The sequence below is a fragment of the Leptinotarsa decemlineata genome, unplaced genomic scaffold (assembly GCF_025532065.1).
Source record: "Leptinotarsa decemlineata unplaced genomic scaffold, Ldec_3_MD MMD2_P_RNA_scaffold_9, whole genome shotgun sequence".
In the NCBI taxonomy this organism is placed as follows: Eukaryota; Metazoa; Arthropoda; class Insecta; order Coleoptera; family Chrysomelidae; genus Leptinotarsa; species Leptinotarsa decemlineata.
In genome coordinates, this window is record NW_027412536.1 from 10615771 (window position 1) to 10637506 (window position 21736).

The following is a 21736-nucleotide window of genomic DNA, read 5'->3' on the forward strand; positions in this document are numbered from 1 at the left end:
TATTTTAGTATTGAGCTATCAAAAACAAAAGTTACCTTCTGAAAATGTGATTGTAAATTACAAGGCACAAAAAATCTAGGATCGAAGTGAAAAACAAATGGGTTTTAAACTGAATACTTGAAAATAACTTTAATCAGAAATCTAAACACTGCAAAAAACAAAATCAGATAGATCTCTTGAAATTCTTTCAGAGTGTTTACAGTTTGCTTGTAATACCAATGCATATAATACAAATGCAAGACAGTTGGTACAGTGCAACTCACAAGTACATATTCAAAAACTCTAATTTCACTTGAATATTTACAAACTAAATAAATATTTGATCATTACTTTTATTTTATATTGAAATTTTCAATAACTAATAGTATATGGGAGAATAAATTAACATTAAGATATATAAAAAATATTTAGGCCCATTATCCTTTTAGTTTTTTGGTTTGTTTTTACTTCTCCCTTAATATAATTTAGGCAAATATGTTAATCACCTACAGTTATATCTTTTGAATGAAAACTGAAGAGTCCATCTGAAGTAACTACTTCTCTATGGACTTTAATGTATTTTCTTCTCCAACTTATACAAGTATTACAGATATTGAAAAAGTTGTTAGTCTTGCAAAAACTATACCAGAAGTAAGTAAAAATAACTTTTGTGTAGTTCGATGGCTGAAGAACAGTTCTTTCTTTCCGCTCGTACCTGAAAAAATCTCCACATATAGGTATCATAGCTGGTTTTATTGATATTTGTTATTTTTTTTCTTTCTCTCTTAGAAAGTTTCTCAAATATAAAATCATCATCCAGAGCTCCAAGACATTTTATTTAGTTTTAGCTACTAAAAAATGTTTTTGGAATAAACTTGCAAACAATAAAAAAACCAGCATTGGGTGATATAAAAACTAGTATAACAATCAAGTTTGAATTTAGTAATGTTTTGTTCACTTTTCTTGAGGTCTTTTTCAACTTACCGGACAGACAAGGTAAAATTGCTAGGATTTGCTGTACTAGGTCGAGCCAAGAAACTGCAATCCACCCCTCTTTCCATTAATAACTTTTCTGCCTCAATCCCATCTATTGTGGGCCAAAACCACCTTAAAACAGGAACACCTTGCTGAGTGTGAACTATAGGACTTACCCATTTCATAAATACAAAACAAAAATGAACAATATCTAATTCTGAAGGGTTGATTGACACATTTGGTTTGTCAATAATGAAAGAAACAACAGTGATAATTGATAAAAAACCAAATTACCTTCTGATACTCATTATTCAACATATAAATGAAAAAAAAATGAAGGAAATTGAAAATAAATTATTGTAAAGAGTGTACTTTCTTACTGAGCGCCATCTTGAATGTACCAGGAGCACGCAATTATTAACAGTTCATGTTAGTTGTAGTAGTGCTTTAATACTGTGCCCCAATGAAAAATTCTTTTCCATAATACATTATAAATTAATGTATTTTCTTCATTTAGATCATATTGAATATTATCAACGTTACGCTAGTTTCGCAAAACATTATTGACTTAACCTTATACATCAATTATCCCATCAAAACCCGGCCTGGTTTAAAAAAATTAAGAAACAGAAGAATTATACCTAACAATTGTAGCACCATTGTATTGTTGTTTTGTAAATTATAAGTATCAATAATACTCCATGTATAAAATTTGAAAAATATAATAACTCATCTACATTACACTAACATAAAAATTACAGTTTTAATATCGGAGCTTTATCTTCTGAAGACCCTTCTGCTAGTAATTCTTCTTTTTCCATGAGTTGCTGCTTTGCCAATTGTGGTTTAACTACCGTATAATAATGATAAAATCTGGATACAATTTGTGAAAATGCATAAATAGAAGCTCCGATGCAAGTGTATACGAATCCTCTATGGAATTTATCAATTATGGCATTCCTTACTGGGTGCTTCTTCATGTTTTCTGAGAAGTTGTTGCTTTACCTTTGTAAAACTTAAAAAAAGTTCCTTCCTATTCGGATTTCAAATATTCCTCTCCTTACTCTTTAATCTATAAGCCATAACCTAAAAATTCGGAGTATCAAATTGTCAACTATAAATAACACAACTCCTACATTGACATTATTGACATATTGACAATTGACAACACCCTGAAATACATCATAAAACATGATCTTTTGTGTCCCACCACAGAAATATTTCTGTGTCCAACCACAAAAAAATACTAACTACTCCTGCACTTGAACGTAAAAGCGCATACTTATATTGAGATTTTGTTGCAAGTGCAACTGAATTTTTACTGTTCATGAAAAAGACGAAAAGCAGTAATTTTCAACTTTCAACAGCGAAATGTGGCATTTGTTATTTATTGTTATTGTATGATTTACTAAATGTTCGCTAGCAACTCAAATAAAGTGTCAGAGACATTTAAATTTTTTGAAATGATTTGTTCTGCAATTTCAATAAATCATCAAATGGAAAGAAGGAAGTTATTTCCTACTAGAAATACTGGGAATATTTAGCAGATTAAGCATTTTTTTTATATCAATTCGAATCATATTATTTGGCTGACAGAATGATTTTTAATCATTATTTGTCATCCTAGATTTTTTGACTCATGCCCACAAGAGAAATTCAATAAAATTCTTCTCTTCTGGCTCGTTATAATTATTATTAGTTAACGACTTGGCGTTGGATAATGAATAGAATGAGAGTTGCAGAACTGCAACTAAACATATTATGTAAAAAACTGTTTCACCAAGGTTTTAGGCGTTTCATGATTGGTGACACTGATATTTGACATATAATAATAAAGATATATTTGAAAAATAACCGCTAACATCCAGAATAGTTGACAGCGGATACCGGAATGATATATCATCGTTTATTACTTTTGAAACATGTTTGTGTCAATTGTATCATTGATAAGACGATTGTTAAATTATTTTCGATGTGAAAACTGGAAACATACACTGCGACCATACATTGATCTAATATGTAGTATACAAAGTGAATATTGAAGTGGGCAGTTTCTTTTCAACAGTTACCCTTAAGTTCTCATAAATCGTTGGATGAATCGTTGAGGTCCCACATACGGCTCTCAACAATGAAGAATTTCATGAACTGATAAATAAAAATATCTCAATATTATTTCTTTACTTCATACTTCATACATCTATGAATGTTGAACATTACTTAATTTTTTTATTCTTCTATCACAAAAACTCCTATGTTCAGAAAGGGTTTTTTTAAATCAACATTAAAGTGACCGAGGTACCTTTTGACAGTCACTCGTTCAATTACACCAAATTTCTCTGTCAATCAGTATATATCATGAAATGGAGATTAAATATTAATGAGATGTAGAGCTACAAAAACATATGACATCAAAACAGACAAAACTTTTAAAACAACCAAAGTTTGGTTCACCAGTTTTCAGGAAGCCGTGTTCCATATCTAATTGGTTTATCAGTAGAACCACAATAGCAGTGATTTTAGTCATTTTTGGAAATATCTTGATAAGAAAACATCTGTACTAAGCTCTCTTCTTTTGTCTAAGGTACTATGTTTTAAAAATATATAACCACCTTCTAGCGGTTTATCAATCGCCAGCTAACTTCATTAGACTAATGGTTTTGTCTTAGCTCCTAGTCAAACTGTTTTTCGTTATCATGTTACCATCAACTGGTAGCTGAAGTCTCGGTGACCGTAACAGTCGCTAGAAAGTGATAGTTTTTTTATTTAAGCTGACAGTTATGTCACAGAATATCAGTTCCGATATTCTGTGGTTATGTGGTCGCGCATGCGAAATTAGGTTATTTATGTTTTTTGTGATAATTTGAGAAATACTTTTTGCAAGTAAAGGGTTAATTACTATAATTGTTTGATTAAAGAAGTTTTCCATTTGTTGAATGACGAAGATGAGGATATATTGGAGTTCAAAGAAGACCTTACATTGTTAATGAACGTAATGATGCTTTCAAAGAATTAGATGAGGTAGAGACTTACAGGTCCTGATGTAGAGGAATTAAAATCAAATTCAACTCTTTTCCAGGCCTCTTCTTCCATGTGAAGGCATCAGTTTTTTTTTTTGCACTCAATGATAAATTTATATGAATTGTCAATTTTTATTAGGAGTGATCTGTCTGTTTCGGTAAAATTGGATGTTCTTTTATTGCTCATTTTCGTTTTTCATATGCCCTCTCAACTCATATAGGTTATTATGTATAACTCATGAACTTTTTGTTAGCAGCTGTCATTTTTGAAAATCAATCCTCCAATAAAAACAAGCCCCTGAAATAGTCACTTATGCCAACCTTAGTTAACTAACAGTTATTAAACATTAGCATCAGTCAGGGTATGATAAACGATTTGAGTAGTAACTGCAACATTGTCTATCAGCTAAGCTTAGCTTCGAGGTAGCTAACAGGAGCATTTAACTACATATTGATAAACCGGCCCTAAGTCTGAAACAACAAGGTTGTGTCAATTGTCAAGTGTATCACTGAAGAGTCAGTGGTTAAACAATTCCTAAGTAGAAACTAATAATTTTCCAATTGATCAATCCACAGTAATTAAAATGGATATTGAAGTTGGCCACTTCTTCTCAAGCATTATTTTCAAACTCTGATGATTCGGAGTAAAACAAAAATTACAATTGGCCCCTACCTAAAATTGGAGAATTCCACAAATCAATGATGAATATCTTTACTTTTCTTTTCTGTTATTATCTACATCTATTCGATAAAACAAGGAATGGGTGATTGTGTAAAGGAACCTCAGTCTTTTTCTTTGAGATTCTGAGTTGAGCTCATTTTTATGTTCTGTAAGGGCAAATTATGAGTGGAAAAAAGAATCCAGATTCCATTGGCCTACGAGAAATGAATTTGATGAACAGAAACAAATAATTTTCTTATATTGTTAGTTTCATTTGCTTTGCGATAGATTTACTAGGTTTTTCATATGATTTTTTGATATTTGCTAAAATAAATCTGTTTTGACTTATGGAGTTAATTGTTTTCATTACTAGATTTTTCATAATTTTTCGGAAAATGTAAATGATAAAATGCTGAGAAAATCATAAGATTCTACTCGTGTAGGTATATAAAATAGGACATACTTTTTCACTATCCAATTACAAGAACTATTCGTTTCAGGATTTTTTTGTATCTCTCAAAACAAGCTAAACTATAGCTCATGTAGGCAGAAAAATAAAATTGATGAAGTATATATATTTTTGGATAGCCTAAATTTTCCAAGTCTACTCCTACTGACTGAACACTGGTGCAATGAAAATGAACCTATTAAATAGGTATACCGGGCTACACGGTGGTATCTACTTATTCCAGAAAGTCTTCAAATCATGGTGGAACTGCCATACTAATGAAAAATAATGATGTTATCGACTTTATGTTCACTCATGTTGACAAATTTAATGGATTATTAGAAGATAACAATTTTGAATTTTCTATCTGACACTGTAAGGCAAATAATTTATATATTTTGTATATATATCGTTCTCCCTCCTCAGATTTTAATATATTTTTGAATAATTTAGAATTATTACTGTCTTTATAAAATACTTTGACTGAACCACATGGCCTGAATCCAAAAAATGTATTTTTTGGCTATAAGCCTATTTTGTTTTATATAATTTAAATATTACAATGTACAATTCACTTATCATGATACTTCCTGTTGCCTGACAAGTGAGCACTGATGATGACAAAAGTCGAAAGCGCTTTGCAAGAATTTTAATATATTATACACTTTAATACAAAACCTCTTCGATTCATTAATACTGTCTCAATTATCTGTTAACTGTTCTTTGATTGTCGCCGGCGATTTCAATATTAACTATAATGATCTTGAATCGCTAGCCACCGATTCGCTGAAAAACCTACTTTTGTCATTCAACTTAACTATGCATGTTGAATCCAATACCCGTATCTCACAATTTTCGTCTACTCTCATTGACTATATTTGTAGCAACTTTGATGAGCAGAAAGTATTATGTTCAGTCAGCTCTCCAGGTTTATCTGACCATGAGGCAGTTTGCTGCTCAGTGCCGTTCTGGTTGTCAAATAAGCAAAACAAATGTAAATATGGAAGACTATTTAGCAGGACAAATTACAATAGGTTCTATCAGAATTGTCCTCAGACTGACTGGGAAGTTATTCTATCACATAATGATCCTTTCCCTTTATTTCACAACATCTTAATGGATGTATTTGAGGCATCATTCCCTATACAAAAAATCAAAATAAAACAAAAAAAATCATGGTCGACAAAAGGTTTGAAAGTTTCTTCTATTAAAATGCGGTCGATGCATTATATTCGGAAATTCACAAGCAATCTTTATTATTTAAACTACTTTAATAATTACCGTAGAATTTATAGATTGACAATGAAGCGAGCAAAAGAAATATTTCACAATAATAGACTCAGTGAGTCTCACAATAAATTGAAAGAGTCCTGGTCAATTATAAATGAAACTCAAATAGACGAAAATATAACATTACTCTAAGTCCTGATACTATAAATTACTTGTACTGCTCTATTGCAGAAAATATGAGTAAAAATATTACTAGCCCTTATGATTCATTTAGAAAATTTTGACCTGGATGAGAACCTATCTCTGTATGACACCAACATTAATGAATTAATTGAAATCATGATGGATATTAAAAACAAAAATACTGCAGGCTACGATAACATTTCGATCAAAATAATTAAAACCTCTGTGGTCATTCCTCTGCATAAGGGTGGAGATTCTGATGATTCCTCTAATCTCCGCCCTATATCTCTCATACCAACCATCGCAAAAATTATTGAAAAACTAGTCAAAAAACGACTACTTGGATTCATAAATAAGCATAACATCATCAGTGAAAATCAATTCGGCTTCCAGAATAATAAAAATACGCACGATGCTATTTTCTCATTTCTGAATAAAGTTTATTCTGAGATAAATGTCGGTGAAAAGACTGCCGCAGTATTTTGTGACCTGTCAAATGCATTCGACTGCGTTGATCACAAAATACTGCTGAGAAAGCTCCAACGTTATGGATGCAGAAGAGTAACTCACAAATGGTTCGATTCCTACTTAATGGGACGGACGCAAATGGTCAAAACATCTCAACTCTCAAAAAAAAAGGGAAATTAATTCTGGAGTTCCACAAGGTTCTGTGTTAGGTCCCATTCTTTTTATATTATATATAAATGATCTCACCAAGCTCAATATTTCTGGGAAGTTCACCTTATTTGCAGATGACACTACCATACTTTAGAACAATAAAAACACTTGTGAGTTGCACAAAATAATATCTGTCGACTTGAAAAAAGTTAAAGATTGGTGTGATTCAAACATTTTATCTTTTAACTCAACTAAAACAAATTTATTATCATTTAGATGCTCAATCGATGAACTTTTTTTGAAGACAGATCACTGGAATCTAAAAATAACACTAAATTTCTAGGCGTCTTCATTGATCAGAATTTAAAATTTGTGGATCATGTTAAACAACTCACTATAAAAGTCTCCTCTGGCTGTTATGCGGTTAGAGTGATTTATAAAGAATTGGGGTTCAGCACTGCAAAGATGGCGTACTATGCACTCATAGATTCTCATTTACGCTACGGAATACCGTTTTGGTGAGCATGCAGTCCAACTGTATTCAAAAGTCTATTAATTTTACAGAAAAGGGCAATACGGTATATAGGAAACCTTAAACCAAGAGACTCCTGCAGAACCTTCTTCAAAAAACATAATATTCTGACGGTAACTGCATTATTTATACTGGAATCTGTGTGTTTAATAAATAGGCATATATTAAATTTTGCTGCATCCTCTTCTCATTATAACATACGAAACTGCAGACACTCTGAAACTCACTGTGCCAACAAAAAACATTACCAGAGACTCCATATTTTACAACGTTGGAAAAATGTACAATCATTTGCCTATGGACATAAGATCTACCAATATAAATGACTTCCAATTCATGAAGTTAGTCGAACAATTTCTATCTGATAGACCCTATTATACTTTGGATGAATATTTTAACGATAGCTTTCAACTGCATATTTTTTATCCTTACTTATTAAGGAGCTCTTGAGTTGTTATGACTACTGTTTTTGAAACTTGACTTTTACTCTTTTATAATATACATATCTTTTATATCCTCCATTTTAACATATTTTGTACCCATGCACTACTTATATATTTATTTTAATTTCAGTTGGTATGTATTGCATTTTTTTAAGTATGTACTATACAAGCTTTGTCTACAAGATTATGTCTTATGATAATAAAGCATATTATTATTATTATTATTATTAAACGTGACCGAGGAATTCTTTCAGCAATCACTTATTCAAAAATCTCGAATTCAAACCCATTGTTTGTCAATTGTCACAATTAACAACAAAATCATCAGTTAATTTTACGTGATTCACTAGTTTTCAAGAAAGCATCTTCAATTTAACTGGTTTTTCAGTAGTATCACAGTGGTGGCGATTTTAGTATCACCAAACCACATTTTTTGTTACTTTCGGAACATATCTTATGATTGTAACGCGGACATCAAATCTGTCTTAAAATATGTTCCTGAAATAACCACTTCTAAACAAATTTTTTTTTACAGAAATTACCTGAAACGAAGTCAAAACTTGTGAGAGAATGTATAAATTTATATTTATTCAATTTAGCCATTAATTCTAATGACTATTTGGATACCGACATGTCAATGACGTCATGTTAGAATGTTAGTGAAAGGTAGACGCCAGTGAGTAATTTTTTAATATCCCTTGTAACAAGCGATCATACCAGTAGTAGTTCACATTTTAACGAGTAGATGTCCTTACAGTAGGATTGTAAAACTTCTAGGAATTCGCGTACGTGAACCCAACCCAAAAAGTGTAGTTTTATTATACTTTTCATACAATTTTAAAATTAATTTTAGAGTTATTTTATAAAAAAGGTATGTACAAAATTGTATATGAGTTCGATTTTTCGAAAACTAAAGAAAATTGTAAAAAAATACTTCCGGAACTAATGTGTACATCAAATGACGCTTGGAATGCATTAAAATGGCAGCAGTGATAAAAAATATTTGTGCATAATTTAACCATACACCTTACACATTTCTCAAACAGTTGGAATTTCTTGTTACCGTAATTTCATGTAGAGTGTGACGTACCTAATTGTTACACGAGGCATTCAACGAGGTTTTGCTTTATTAAACTCTGAATATTTCTAGACTGTCAAACCCTGGCACTTGTTCTGATATTTTTTTTACTTTTTCAGAATGCAGACTATCAAGTGTGTGGTAGTTGGAGATGGAGCAGTTGGTAAAACTTGCCTACTCATCAGGTAAGTCTATGAACTTTTTGGAAAATTAGACAACCAATGTGTTTTTTTTTCAGCTATACAACAAACAAGTTTCCTTCTGAGTATGTACCTACAGTTTTCGATAACTATGCTGTTACTGTTATGATAGGAGGAGAACCCTACACTCTTGGTTTATTTGATACAGCAGGTAAAAATAAAATAATGGGGAAAACAGTTTTTATAAAGAATGAACAAATTAGATTGCTGAAAGTTCTTAGCTGTTTTGAACATAGATATGCGTTTCCTTCTTCAGCTCTACCTGATGTGCAACAGTTGCCCTGTATTCCCTGAATGTCTTATTGCAAATTCAAGGATGACAGATATCAAATTCATGTTTCATTACTATTGCTGCAATTTTTGATGTGATTCGGATATAGATAAAGCCATTTCTGTTGTTTTTATACACTGATTCTTCCAGTAACTACTTATATTTTCATCTTTATCGATGGAATCTCAATAATTGATACTGTCAATGTTATTTTTTTTTGTGTAAGTAATTGTAGAATTGGCCGCGGTGGTAGTGCGCCCTACTCACGATCGGAAGACCGTGGGTTCGATTCCCGCCTCGACCAGATATTTTTCTCAAGATAATTTATCTGGTTGAAGCTGGGTTGATTCTGCAACTGTGTTAGGAATCACACGTTAAAAAGTAAGACCTCGATAGTCCTTAGCTCGCACAAGTTTCTCAACTTCTGAGAGTGGTCGTTCGTATGAGGGTGACAGCTGATTAACAGAAAAAACAGATTTCAAACAGAATTCCGTTTACTCTATGGATATTTTGAAGTTATTTTCATTATCAGAGCTAAATTCAAAGTCATACCTATACTATAGCATTTTTTTCGGATCTCTGGCAAGATATTTATATTTTTCTGTCGGGGCACACTCTCTGGGCTTGCTCTTGTTTCTCTGTTTTTTTTATTTTTGTAGAGCCAATAATGACCATAGACAAAATATAGTTTACTTTATAGAAATATTTAATGTGATATCTTACTAATTTTTTTATTTGGGTTAACTGAAAGAAAATTTGAGTAAAGCCATTTTTCAAAAAGTTTCAGATCATCATTAATTGTGTTTTCTAAAGTTTTTGAGTTTTCATTTGCAAATAAAAGTACTGTATCATCTGCATATATTGTATACTCTCATGTTAATTTAATTTGGCAAATATTTTGTATGTATAATAGGTACAGAATTGGACCCAAAACAGCCTTGAGGAACGCCTTTATTTATTAAATGTCTGCCATAAGTCACTTCATTTATTTGAGTGCAGATAGTTTTTTTAGTGAAATATGAAGTTGAAAAATCATTTACCCTGCCTCTAATTCCCATTGATTCTAAAATTTTCAAAAGAATTTCATGATTGACAGAGTCGAAGCCATTTCTATGTCCAAAAAAAAACAGCTACTACATAATTTCCTTTATCAAGATTATCCTAAATAAAATCAACTACTTCCATAACTGCCATTTGTGTGCTACTTTTTCTTGAAAGCAAAATTGATTTGGGTCAAATTTTTATAAGTTTCATTTATGGAATCAACTATTTTTTTTCACATTTTTTTCAAAAATACCCAATAATGGTATTGGCTTGTAATTTTCTGGATCTTCAGCATCATTTCAAATATGGGTCTTACCGATGCATGTTTCAATTCATCTGGAAAAGTACCTCTTGAAAATGAATCATTAATTAATTTATTCAATGATTTAACCAATATATTTTTCAATTTCAAAATATCTTTTTTAACAAAACCTTCTGGGTCAGGACATGATTTTTTTTAAGAGTGTCTAAAACTTGTGGAATTATTAAAAGGTGGATAAATATTCACGATGCACTGTTTGGAACCTTTGGTGTAGTAATGACTATCACTGGAGTTTTTTCCCAACACCAAATCGTTATTTTTAACACCTCGACACGTGTTTCAATCACCAAGTGATCATCTTCAAGAGGAAGATCAAACTGATCTTGCTCTTGAAGATTATCAATTGGTGATCGAAACATGTGTCGAGGTGTTGAAAATATGATTTTGTGTTAGTAAAAAACTCCAGTAATAGTGGATAAATATGTTTAAATATTATTATAATAATTATTTGAATCATTTTAAATATTTTCACCAATAGAGGAAAAGTGTAAATTCATTATATCCGCCATTTGAAATTCATCAGTGATAATTGCACTAATTCGTAATGAATCAACTTCTTTGTTTTCATTAAAATATAATTTTTTTCTAAAACAAAAAAAAGTATATTTTTTGTTAAAGAGTTCATGAAGACAATTCTAGAGGACAAAATGCTTTTTTCCCAACACACAAAAAATTTTATTGACTATTCTGATTGTTTATTGGCAAGTAGAAGTAATCATTAGTAAAAAGAAGAACTCTTCATTTTTTTGTTTTGTTGTCCTCTTCTTTTGATTTACAGAAACTTAACAGAAGATTTTATACATAGTTGTGAATTATGTTAACAAGCATGTTTATTTAATGATATACTAAGAGCTTTTATTGATATAACTTATGAACAAAGTACATCTTATCCCTTATTGCTTTCATTACTATCAGTATTTGGGATTTCAATTGAGACTATATACTGAATCAATTCAAATTGACTTCAGGGCGAACAAGTATTTTATTTATCTTTGAAAGTACTTATGTGACATTTAACATTCATACATCCATATATTACATTCATAACTCACTATTTTCAAGGCCAATCACAGATGAGCAAAATCATAACTCCACAGTTTTGTTTCACTTAAATTTAATCGTAAGTCTTGAGGATTTCATACTTCAAACTATTTTCTCAAACTTTTTTGTTTTGAAATATATAAGAATTATAACATGGACTCAGGAACTAAAAAAAGTGTACCACACTAGAAATTTGTAATGTTGCAAAAATTAATATTTTTCAAAAATTCATCACACAATAACAACAAATTTTAGAAACGTAAATAGGCTGATTTGATATCGAATTGAGGAAAGAAGAATTATGGATATCTCCTAGTTGGCATAAGGGGGCGTCCATAAATTATGTGAGGTGTTTTTTTTTTAATTTTCTGTCCCTCCCTCCCCCCCTGGTGAGATGTCGTGAGATTTTACTCAACCCCCTCCCCCAATATCACGTGAGATTTTTCTATATGTGGGTTTCTTACGTAAACACGTTGGATGGTTATTGTTAAAAAAAAAATTGCTTCGTGCTTTTATTTACGACTAGTTAAGACTAGTAATCAATATTGCTGAGAGTTTAATTATAAGTGTAATAAAAATTTAACATAAGAATACTTAAATCGTAACTACTGTGATTGAAACAAGAATATCTACTCTAATTCAGTCCATGGAGAATCTTGCGCGGTCTCAAGAGAGACTGTTGGAATCCATTTGTCCATATGAGCTCGTACGCTCTCGTTCATCGAGTCGCGCATTCGACTGACAGTGGCGCGAAAACAAAGGACGGGCTACACTGTACCGTAAATTCAGATTAAATTGAGCTATTTGGTATAAAACAAATATGGTGGTTTGACAGTCAGTAGATGTATAACGTCGAAGTATGAATGAAATTATTTTCTTTCGAATGAATTAGAGAATGATCTTAATCATATTACGATTACGCTTAAGATTAAATCTTAAGCATGTACAATCTGGATTAAATGGACCAAAATAGTATAATTTTTTTTTGTTTCAATCAGAAAAAAATTGCGTGATATTCGCCGGGACCCCCCTCTCTCCAACGTAAGATTAGATGAGATTTGACTCGACCCCCTCCCCCCCTCAAACACCTCACGTAATTTATGGACGCCCCCTAATCCAATAATTCTGGAAAATATCAAGAACAGAAGAAGATAGAATTGATTTGTATTGTATCTTCGAATTATACCAGTTACCCCTAGTTTATAAGGTAACGAGGTAAGGTAAGGTAAGAAAGTTGAAGCATTGAGAAAACACACTTGCGTTCTAGATAAAAAGTAAGGTAAGGTAACGTTGGTAAGGCAAAGTAACGCAAGGTAACAAGTCGGCTATTTTCAACTTTCCGCATTGCGTTCTTACCTCCCACCAATCAGAAAGCGCCATACTACGAACTTTGACGGATATATCCGAATGGTTTAAAAGTAATGTCACCAGATGAACTTAAACGTCACATTGTGAAATTTGATTTTTATTTTGATGGATATAAATACAAAAATTGCCGTGATCGTGTCGATAGTAAGTGTGTATCTTTTACTCAAGGGAAAGAAACGAAAAAGAAGGAGGTTTAATGTTAGACCCATTCTGAGAAGCAGAAAGACTCAGATGTACACAAGAATGAACAAAATATGTTTTGAACATTTAGTGAAATTGTTAGCGCCTTCATTGTTAAAAAAAATATTTGGATCGATATCTCCAGAAGAGAAATTGGCTATAACACTCCAGTAAAGTGAATTGTTGGAATTGTAAATATGTATCTAACAAAATTGTTCAGTTATTTATCGCAAGAAACTTCGCAACAGTCGGAGGCGTGGGCATACCATTTGGGAAAGACCACAATCTATGAAATCATTAAGGAAATTTTCGGTGTTCTGTGGAAAATTTTAGCCCCAACATATCTTTGACATTGCTCCTCTGGTAGCCCTATTATTTTGGCAATCACCTGTCATGCCTTCTCCTTCATTAATTTCTTTTAATTTTTTTTTTATCATAAATTATTGGGTATTGTTCTATTATTGATATAAAATATGCGCCTTCCATAATATTATACAAATGAAAGTTATTATTTATTTCATATGAATGATTGCTGCTGTCAAGGTTATGGAAATGGATTGTAATGTCAATATTTGTTTATGCATTCCTGCCAACCCAAAAATTACCAAAACCTATAATCACTATGGCAATTCTTCATACTTTATTTTTTCGTGAACGTCAAAAAATGGATACCTTACCTTACCTCTCTGCATTTCCTTACCTTACCTTGCATTATTATAAACTAGGGGTTAGTGATACAATCCTACATTCATATAATTTATTTCGTTTTTGTTGTATTTCTTTTTGACAATTGTTTATGAATAAAAAATAGTTGTCGCCCATTAATTTTTTGAATCACTGGTTCTGCTAACTTAGTTTAAGCACAACCACCCTAGTGAAAGTCTTGGGAATATTGAAATGTAGAAACCATTTAATTGATATTTGTTCAGTAATTATAGACTAGAGAAAATAACTTTTTGTCTAATTTCTACTAAGATTTTTATTTCTAACGATTGGTTTCCTTTTATTAAACCATTCTAAAGAGTTTACTTGAGAACGTGGGAAATTTCCAAAGAATGGAAAAAAAAATAACTACATTGAAAACTTTTTATGAAGATACGTTAAAGTGTTTTTTTTCTAATTTGTATCTGAAAGAAGCTTCTGTGCTTGTACTACATATCTTTATGAAGTTTTTATTGCAGTTATTTTTTTCTTCCTTTCATTGGAAGTTTCCCACATTTTTTGTTTAATGGATTTTTTCCTAATTACATATTAATTATGATATTTGCTGAAGATTTGTTTGCATTATTGCTTCAATTTGTTTTTCCTGATGAATCTATAATTTTTTATTCAAAACTTTCCAACAGATATATGTTATTAGTACAAGTTGATTACATATTGTTTTTTTGAGAAATTTCATTGGAGATTCCTTTACAGGTCAAGAAGATTACGATCGTCTGCGTCCGCTTAGTTACCCTCAAACTGATGTCTTTTTAGTGTGTTTTTCTGTTGTTAGTCCATCCTCATTTGAAAATGTAAAAGAAAAGGTAACTATACTAATATTTATATGTTTTGGGGAGCATGGATATATTTTCTGAAGTTTTTGGGTTTAAAGTTGAATAAAATATCAAACTTTGAGTTTAATCAGATGAAGAAGATAGAAAAAAAATTAGATCAGAATTATTCGAAGTATAAAAGAAGCCATTTGAATTAATTTCCAGAAAATACATGTTCCGTTAAAAATGATTTACCTAAATTAACAGGATTTTTGTCTTAACTCATCTTTGGTTCAGAAAAGCACTTTGGAGATTGATATCATGTTTGAGCTGTAAGGCCCTTTTTTTAAATGAAAACTTGCATTGTATTTAAAATATTTTTCTAATTTTTTTTAACTATTGTAGTGGGTTCCTGAAATCACACATCACTGTCAGAAAACTCCATTTTTATTAGTTGGTACACAAGTTGACCTTCGAGATGATGGAGCTACAATAGAAAAATTGGCTAAAAATAAGCAAAAACCAATATCTATTGAACAAGGTAAGGCATTCTATAAAAAGATATGTACTATATAGCTTGTTAAAATAATATTTTATTGTCACATTTACCTAACTGTTACATAAGGCAACATTGTAAAATTAATTTAAGGCAACAAAAATTGATTTAAGACTGAGACGCAGGTACATAACAGAGTTATCTATAGTAAAAATAAGGGCAATATTGTATGAAACTTAATTGAAACACATGTCAAGATGTTAAAAATAAGGGTTTGGTGTTGGAATTAAACCTCCAATAACATTCATTACTACACCAAAGGTTCCAAACATTGCCATCACAAGTATATATATATATATATATATATATATATATATATATATATATATATATATATATATATATATGTATATATATATGTATATATGTGTGTATATATGTGTGTATATGTATGTATATTCATATTGTTTAAGTTCTGATTTATCTTTTTTATATCTGTTCGTACTTAGTTATGTTATAGTTAGTTTTTGAATTAGTGTTTTTCCTCTGCTATAAACATTGTATGTTTCTTGGGAAAATAAATCATTATTATGGAATAATAATGTGTTACCTTTTAACGTGTTAGGAATCACACGTTAAAAGGTAAGACCTCGTTAATCCTTAGCTCGCACAAGTTTCGACTTCTGAGGGTTGTCGTTCGTAGGGGTGCGACAGCTGGTTAACGGAAAAACAGATTTTAGATTATTATTTTCATCAAGTATCGGTCAGTTCTATCATACAAATTCGTTAGTTTTTGAGATTTTGAATAATACAAAGAGGTCTATATTTTATATGATTTCATTTATATTTTAGGTGAGAAATTAGCTAAAGAATTGAAAGCTGTCAAATATGTTGAATGTTCGGCGCTCACACAAAAGGGTTTGAAGAATGTCTTTGATGAAGCCATCTTAGCAGCCTTGGAACCTCCAGAACCAGTCAAACGTAAAAGGTGTATTATTCTGTAAACTGACAATTTTTCCGCTTAGAAAAAGTTCAAAAGTATTTCTGATTGGAGAGACAATCATGAAGAGGAGAAAAAAAATGTTATCTCCAGCCAGGTTATTCATCAGATTTTTTAATATATAACTTTTTTTCAATCCTGGTTTATTGCATTTGAAATTCAAATTTTTTTTAATTTAGTTATTTTCTGTGTGTCCAAAATCCAAACAATTTTTTGAATTGAAATGAGAGATGACCGGTCAGCAAATTAAATGTGGCAATTAGTTCGAGGAGTTTCCAACATGTAATATTTTTGAAAAGAGCACAGATTGTATTCATTTGAGTTTTTTCAAGTTGACGAAACCCTACTTTGAGGCTTACAACTGCAATTTTTAAAGACTATGTGGTGAAAAATATATATTACATCATGCTTTGCCATGTTGTACCTCAGAATTTTTTAGAGGACAAAAATATTAATATTTGGTCAACTGTATACAAATGATAATTAAAGGATTATTCAAAAAATACTTTTCCAAAAATTTGTCTGACAATGATAAAACAAAAGTTATCCATTTGGATCGCATAATATAAACTCTTGCATGGTAATAAACATAGAAATCACTGAACAATCTTCTCCAATGAGAAATTTATCCTGCTCCAAAATGGTTAATTTCATTTTCAACAAACGGGTAGCTTTGTATTTTGAGTACTTGGATAAATATACAGTGTGTCCAAGGATTGATGTTACAAGAGGTGTGTTGGACTGAACATTTTTGTCTTATTTTCGTTTTCTGAAAAACTAATAGTGAAGCTAAAAATTTTTTTTAGATAATGTTATTGTTTTGTTATTGTTGTTATTTCTCATCTTGAACAACTCTTATTGTAATATTTTGATATATCATGAACATAAAGCATACATTACCTTAAAAAAAAAAGTTTTGCTTCACTGTCAAGGTAGACGATATTTTTAAAATTCATTTTTCACCAAGTAGAACTCAATATCGCAATCTTAAAATAAAATTAAAAGATTTTTAATCCATCACTTCTCTTGAAAAATCAATCCTATGACACACTATGTAACTATAACTAGAGTGATGTTGAGAATGTTTCACAAATTTGATCAAAGCGTACTAGGAACATTATACAATAGCACTTGCTTTCAAGTTTTTAAACTCGTTTATAAAAAAATTGAAATTTTTCATGACAGGAATATAAACATATATTAAGTGGTTGGAATTCAATCTTTTAATTTTATGTTAATGTCAATTTTGAATAGGTTTCTTTTGTTGATGTTGAAATGGTGCTAACATATTAACATTAAAATATGATTCGGATATGATTAGAACAATTTAATGGAGGCAGAAATATTTTGAAATGGGATAACCTATTTAATATTTTTGTTAAAAACTCCAAACTACTAGATTTTGATGGAAGTAGAAAACTTGATTGCCTTCATGATAAAAAAAAGATTACTACTTACCAGGAAAATGTGTAATGACTGACAGGTTAAAATAGAAATTCGTATGATGAGCTCATAAAGCTGATTAAACTTTAAATGGAGAACTATTTTATCAAGCAGGAATAGATTATTAATTCCTTCTTAATGATATGAAACCTCATACTTGCAAATAAATGTATGTTAATTCTTCAAATGTCTGCTTGTATTTTTATTACTGCATTCAGTTTTTTCTGAATTCAATTCTAATGTGTTTTCAATTAAATATATAAAAAGTTCCAAAATATATGTACAGCTTGTCAAAACCAGGAAGAGATTTGAGAATTATATCTTCCTCTCTCTCACACAGTCATTCTCCTAACAAACGTGCATCTTAGGGAGGTCCTAAGCCAAGACTTTGAAGTCGTTTCCTAGATTTGACAAGCTTAAAAGCTTCTTGAATTAAAAAACGAAACTATTCATTCTCACAAAGATCACATTAGGAATTTGGTTTTTTTGATAATTCATAGAAAATGTTTGCCTTCAGTTTGGAACGAACTCTTGCTGTACCATGAATCTGAATTCAAGTAGAAACTGAACCATTCAAAACTAGCAGCCATGCATTTTCTTTTGTAGATTTATGAATTTTCAACAAGTAATGTTTTCATTAATTTGTATTGTACATAAAATAATCGAGAGAAAGGTCTTGAGAGAATGTGATAAGATTGTATTTTATTTAAACATTTTATTCACAATAAAAATTTGGATATTTTTCCAGACTTGATTTAGTACTAATATGTAGGTATATTTTATTGTTTTATAAGCGTGTACAGACGTTTGAATGTTGTATAATTTAAGTAAGTATTCTACTATCGAATTATTTAATATGAAAATTAAAAGTTTATACTTAAATGAGTGATTCATTTCCATTATGTTCAGTGAAAAGTGTAACACTATTTGATTGAAAGTTCCCATAGCTTTTACAAGCCTCAAAATAGCTACTCCTAGAAAATGTTGTCAAGTTAGATATTGTAAATTTGATTCAATAAATAGAATAAAAATTGGAAAGATGGATAATAATACATATGAGAAAGATCTCTTTTGTAATACATGGTAGATGCTTGTATTGCGAATGTATACGGCTTGAGACCAACCCGGGAAATTGTTGTGGGACTCCATACTGCATCAAATATGAATGTACTAGTTTGGAAGGTAATGCCATATTACCAAAAATGTAGTCAACAGGTACAAAGTGGGTAAATTGTTGTTACTAATGATTCGAATAATTCTAGTAAATTCAAAGTGGTGAGAGACTTACTTTTTGTGTTGTTCATTTGATAGGAAATTTGATGTTTATTAATTTCCAGGAGATTACATTTTGTTCTTTATTTTCTATATGTAGTATGTCGGCATAGTATAATCTTTATACTATGATCATAGTTTATGTCGAAGTTGTGGTTGTTTTCCAACAGATGGCATACATTGGTTGAATTGATTTTCTCTAATTCAAAATTTCTGTGTTTGCATATTCTGGTTTAGGAATTTCTAGATATTATTAAAATATGAACTTTTGGACACGAGCCACATTTTAGCTTGTAGAAAGCCGATTTGTTGTCCTTGTTTTTATATGTCTACTTTAGGTGTTATCTGTCCTGTATGCTATGGTGATGTTCTGTTAATAGTCTATTCAATAAAAGTTGGGACTGGAACCTAGCATAGAATAAATACAAACAAACAAACACATTCCCCGATCACCAAAAATGCAATACTCTTCTCGACGCCCATTTCACCAACCAAGTTTATGAATCGCGCGTCCAGAAGAGTATTAGTTCAGATGATCAGGAAAAGTGCTTGTTCTGGAATTTATTTTTTCTGATGCCTTTCCTGTATAAATCAGTGTTTTTGAAGTGTTAGTATTATCATTGATGTGAGGGTATACTTGTTTAACGGCTTGTTTGAATAGTTTTTGTTGAGGATGTAGTGAATCATGTCTGAATTGAAGTTGTTATTTACTGCCGATTTGTTTTATCAAAATTAGTTATTTTTAAAATTCTCTGTTGACATAGGGATACGAATGAATCTGAGGAATCATAACTGTGGTAAGTGTGTAGTTCAGTACCTACATATTAACGTTTATCGTATACGAATTTGAAATAATTTCATATTTCACATTGAAAATTCATCTATGAATTGTTGTTCATGAATTTCTAAAATCACATTACCTTTGACTTTTTGAAATTTTAAGAAGTAAACAATTTTGCATTTCTTAATTGTGAGTGAGCATCTTTAAATTTATTACCTAATTAGAGATTTGTCCATATACATTTTTCACAATGCTGAGTGCAAATGGCAAAATTGAAATGATTCTAATTCATGGAAAAAATAGAACAAATAGAGAAACAGCAGAAATATTTAATTTGTGTAATCTTGTCATTATATCATACTGATAGTTATTATGAACATACATACAGAGTGAAATATCAATTTTGCACCAAAAAACTAGCAAAAACCATTTTCAACAAACATCGATATAATAGTTCGAAAAATAAATTGGACAAAATTTTGCATTTAAATATTATTATAGTAATATGAGGGAGGCGTCTAAGGTGTATGTGAGATACTAACTAGTACTCTACAAAATTAGATTTTTTTTTCGTTTTGTTATTTAGGTGGGTGTGATTTCAAATCTGAATATGGTTTACAAATTTAAACAACTTTTCTAGAAAAACTTTTTCAATAATGTCAAAAATAAGGGTAGTTTACTCTTGATCAAAATTTCTATTTCTTGTTCTTTCCTGTACACCATTCGGAAATTTAGAATTTTGACAAAAAGTTTGCACCCACATGCTGCAAACTTTTTGAAACTCACTCTTTTGGGAATATCAAATTTAATATAGAATGTCATACGAGTTTGATTACAGACAGGCAGTCATGGAAATCATCGTTATGTTGCTTGGCCCAAGTTGTTAGATTTGACTGATGGGTTGTTTTGTGAAATAAAATTTCTTCTCGTAGGATAAATTCAAGATCAGTGAAAGGTTGCCAAAGCTTTGGAAGTGTACGTTTTGTATTCCATAAGCTACAGCGGATTTTCTTCAAAAATAGCAATTTGGGTCCCTTTCAGTTTTTTCATGCTACAAGAATATATTTTTGTTGATATGAGATATCAATTATTTTTTCAAAGTAGCCAAGTCCGTTTTTCCCAATGGGTAGACATCCGATATGTCTTTCCTTTGAGTTAACACTTACCAGCTCCCTAATTTCAGAACAAATGAAATCGGTAGTTATATCTCTGTGTGGTTTATTGACTCCAAAAAGTATCAGATTCTTTATTCAAGATGCTTTCTTTGGATTTTCATTTTTTTTGAAAAATCTATTTTCTTCTTCAGTTCAATTTTTATATTCCTTCCTCGATTTTATTCAAGTAAATTACTCTTGGCCAAATCAGTAACATTTCTCAATTTCTTTCTATTTATATTTTCCGTTCAAGAAACCGTATTTTAATCAGAGCATTCTCTCAAGCATTCAGTCATTAACAAACCGAATGTAGATATTTAAGTAAATATTGATATATACATTCGTAGTATTTAGAGAACCTACTAGCGAAAAATCAAAAATAAATAAATATTGCTCTTGACCCGGCCGCCATGCCATAAAAATGAACGAAGCAAAAACCCCTCATCCCCCATTGGTGATTGCTTGATAGTTGAATGATCTCTTACAAAACAAAAACAATTTTTCTCCAAAGGATTCATTCAACAA

The 21736-nt window shown here is 30.7% G+C and overlaps 3 protein-coding genes across 5 annotated transcripts in view; 1 reads left to right on the plus strand and 2 right to left on the minus strand.

The window, feature by feature from the left end:
• csw (protein tyrosine phosphatase non-receptor type corkscrew) overlaps positions 1-1400 on the minus strand; it is a 149124-nt gene extending 147724 nt beyond the window's left edge. The window contains exons 1-2 of one of the 3 annotated variants that reach the window (XM_074170598.1): positions 1249-1400; positions 964-1086 (exon numbers count right to left, since the gene is read on the minus strand). In XM_074170598.1, the coding sequence (XP_074026699.1) occupies positions 964-1086; positions 1249-1262 (137 nt within the window). In that variant the 5' untranslated portion in view covers positions 1263-1400. Of the gene's footprint in view, positions 1-963; positions 1188-1248 lie in introns of those variants that run through there. The other 2 variants (XR_012464405.1, XM_074170596.1) reach the window with 2 other exon arrangements.
• A 260-nt stretch (positions 1401-1660) lies between these two features.
• On the minus strand, positions 1661-2104 carry LOC111509609 (uncharacterized). The gene has a single exon (XM_023165380.2). The coding sequence runs from the start codon at positions 1932-1934 to the stop codon at positions 1710-1712; it is 225 nt and encodes a 74-aa protein (XP_023021148.1). The 5' UTR covers positions 1935-2104; the 3' UTR covers positions 1661-1709.
• A 6693-nt stretch (positions 2105-8797) lies between these two features.
• On the plus strand, positions 8798-18886 carry LOC111509612 (Cell division cycle 42). Its single transcript, XM_023165383.2, has 6 exons — positions 8798-8957; positions 9284-9349; positions 9403-9515; positions 15007-15116; positions 15471-15606; positions 16414-18886. Exons 2-6 carry the CDS (start codon positions 9285-9287, stop codon positions 16563-16565), a joined length of 576 nt encoding a protein of 191 aa, XP_023021151.1. The 5' UTR covers positions 8798-8957; position 9284; the 3' UTR covers positions 16566-18886.
• Positions 18887-21736: the final 2850 nt, after the last annotated feature.

Bases quoted from the DNA above. Each gene is read 5' to 3' on its own strand.
- LOC111509609 (XM_023165380.2), bottom strand. From the start codon at position 1,934: ATGAAGAAGCACCCAGTAAGGAATGCCATAATTGATAAATTCCATAGA.
- LOC111509612 (XM_023165383.2), top strand. From the start codon at position 9,285: ATGCAGACTATCAAGTGTGTGGTAGTTGGAGATGGAGCAGTTGGTAAA. The intron at 9,350-9,402 runs GTAAGTCTATGA...TTTTTTTTTCAG, and splicing joins AAAACTTGCCTACTCATCAG to CTATACAACAAACAAGTTTC. The intron at 15,117-15,470 runs GTAACTATACTA...TAACTATTGTAG, and splicing joins TTGAAAATGTAAAAGAAAAG to TGGGTTCCTGAAATCACACA.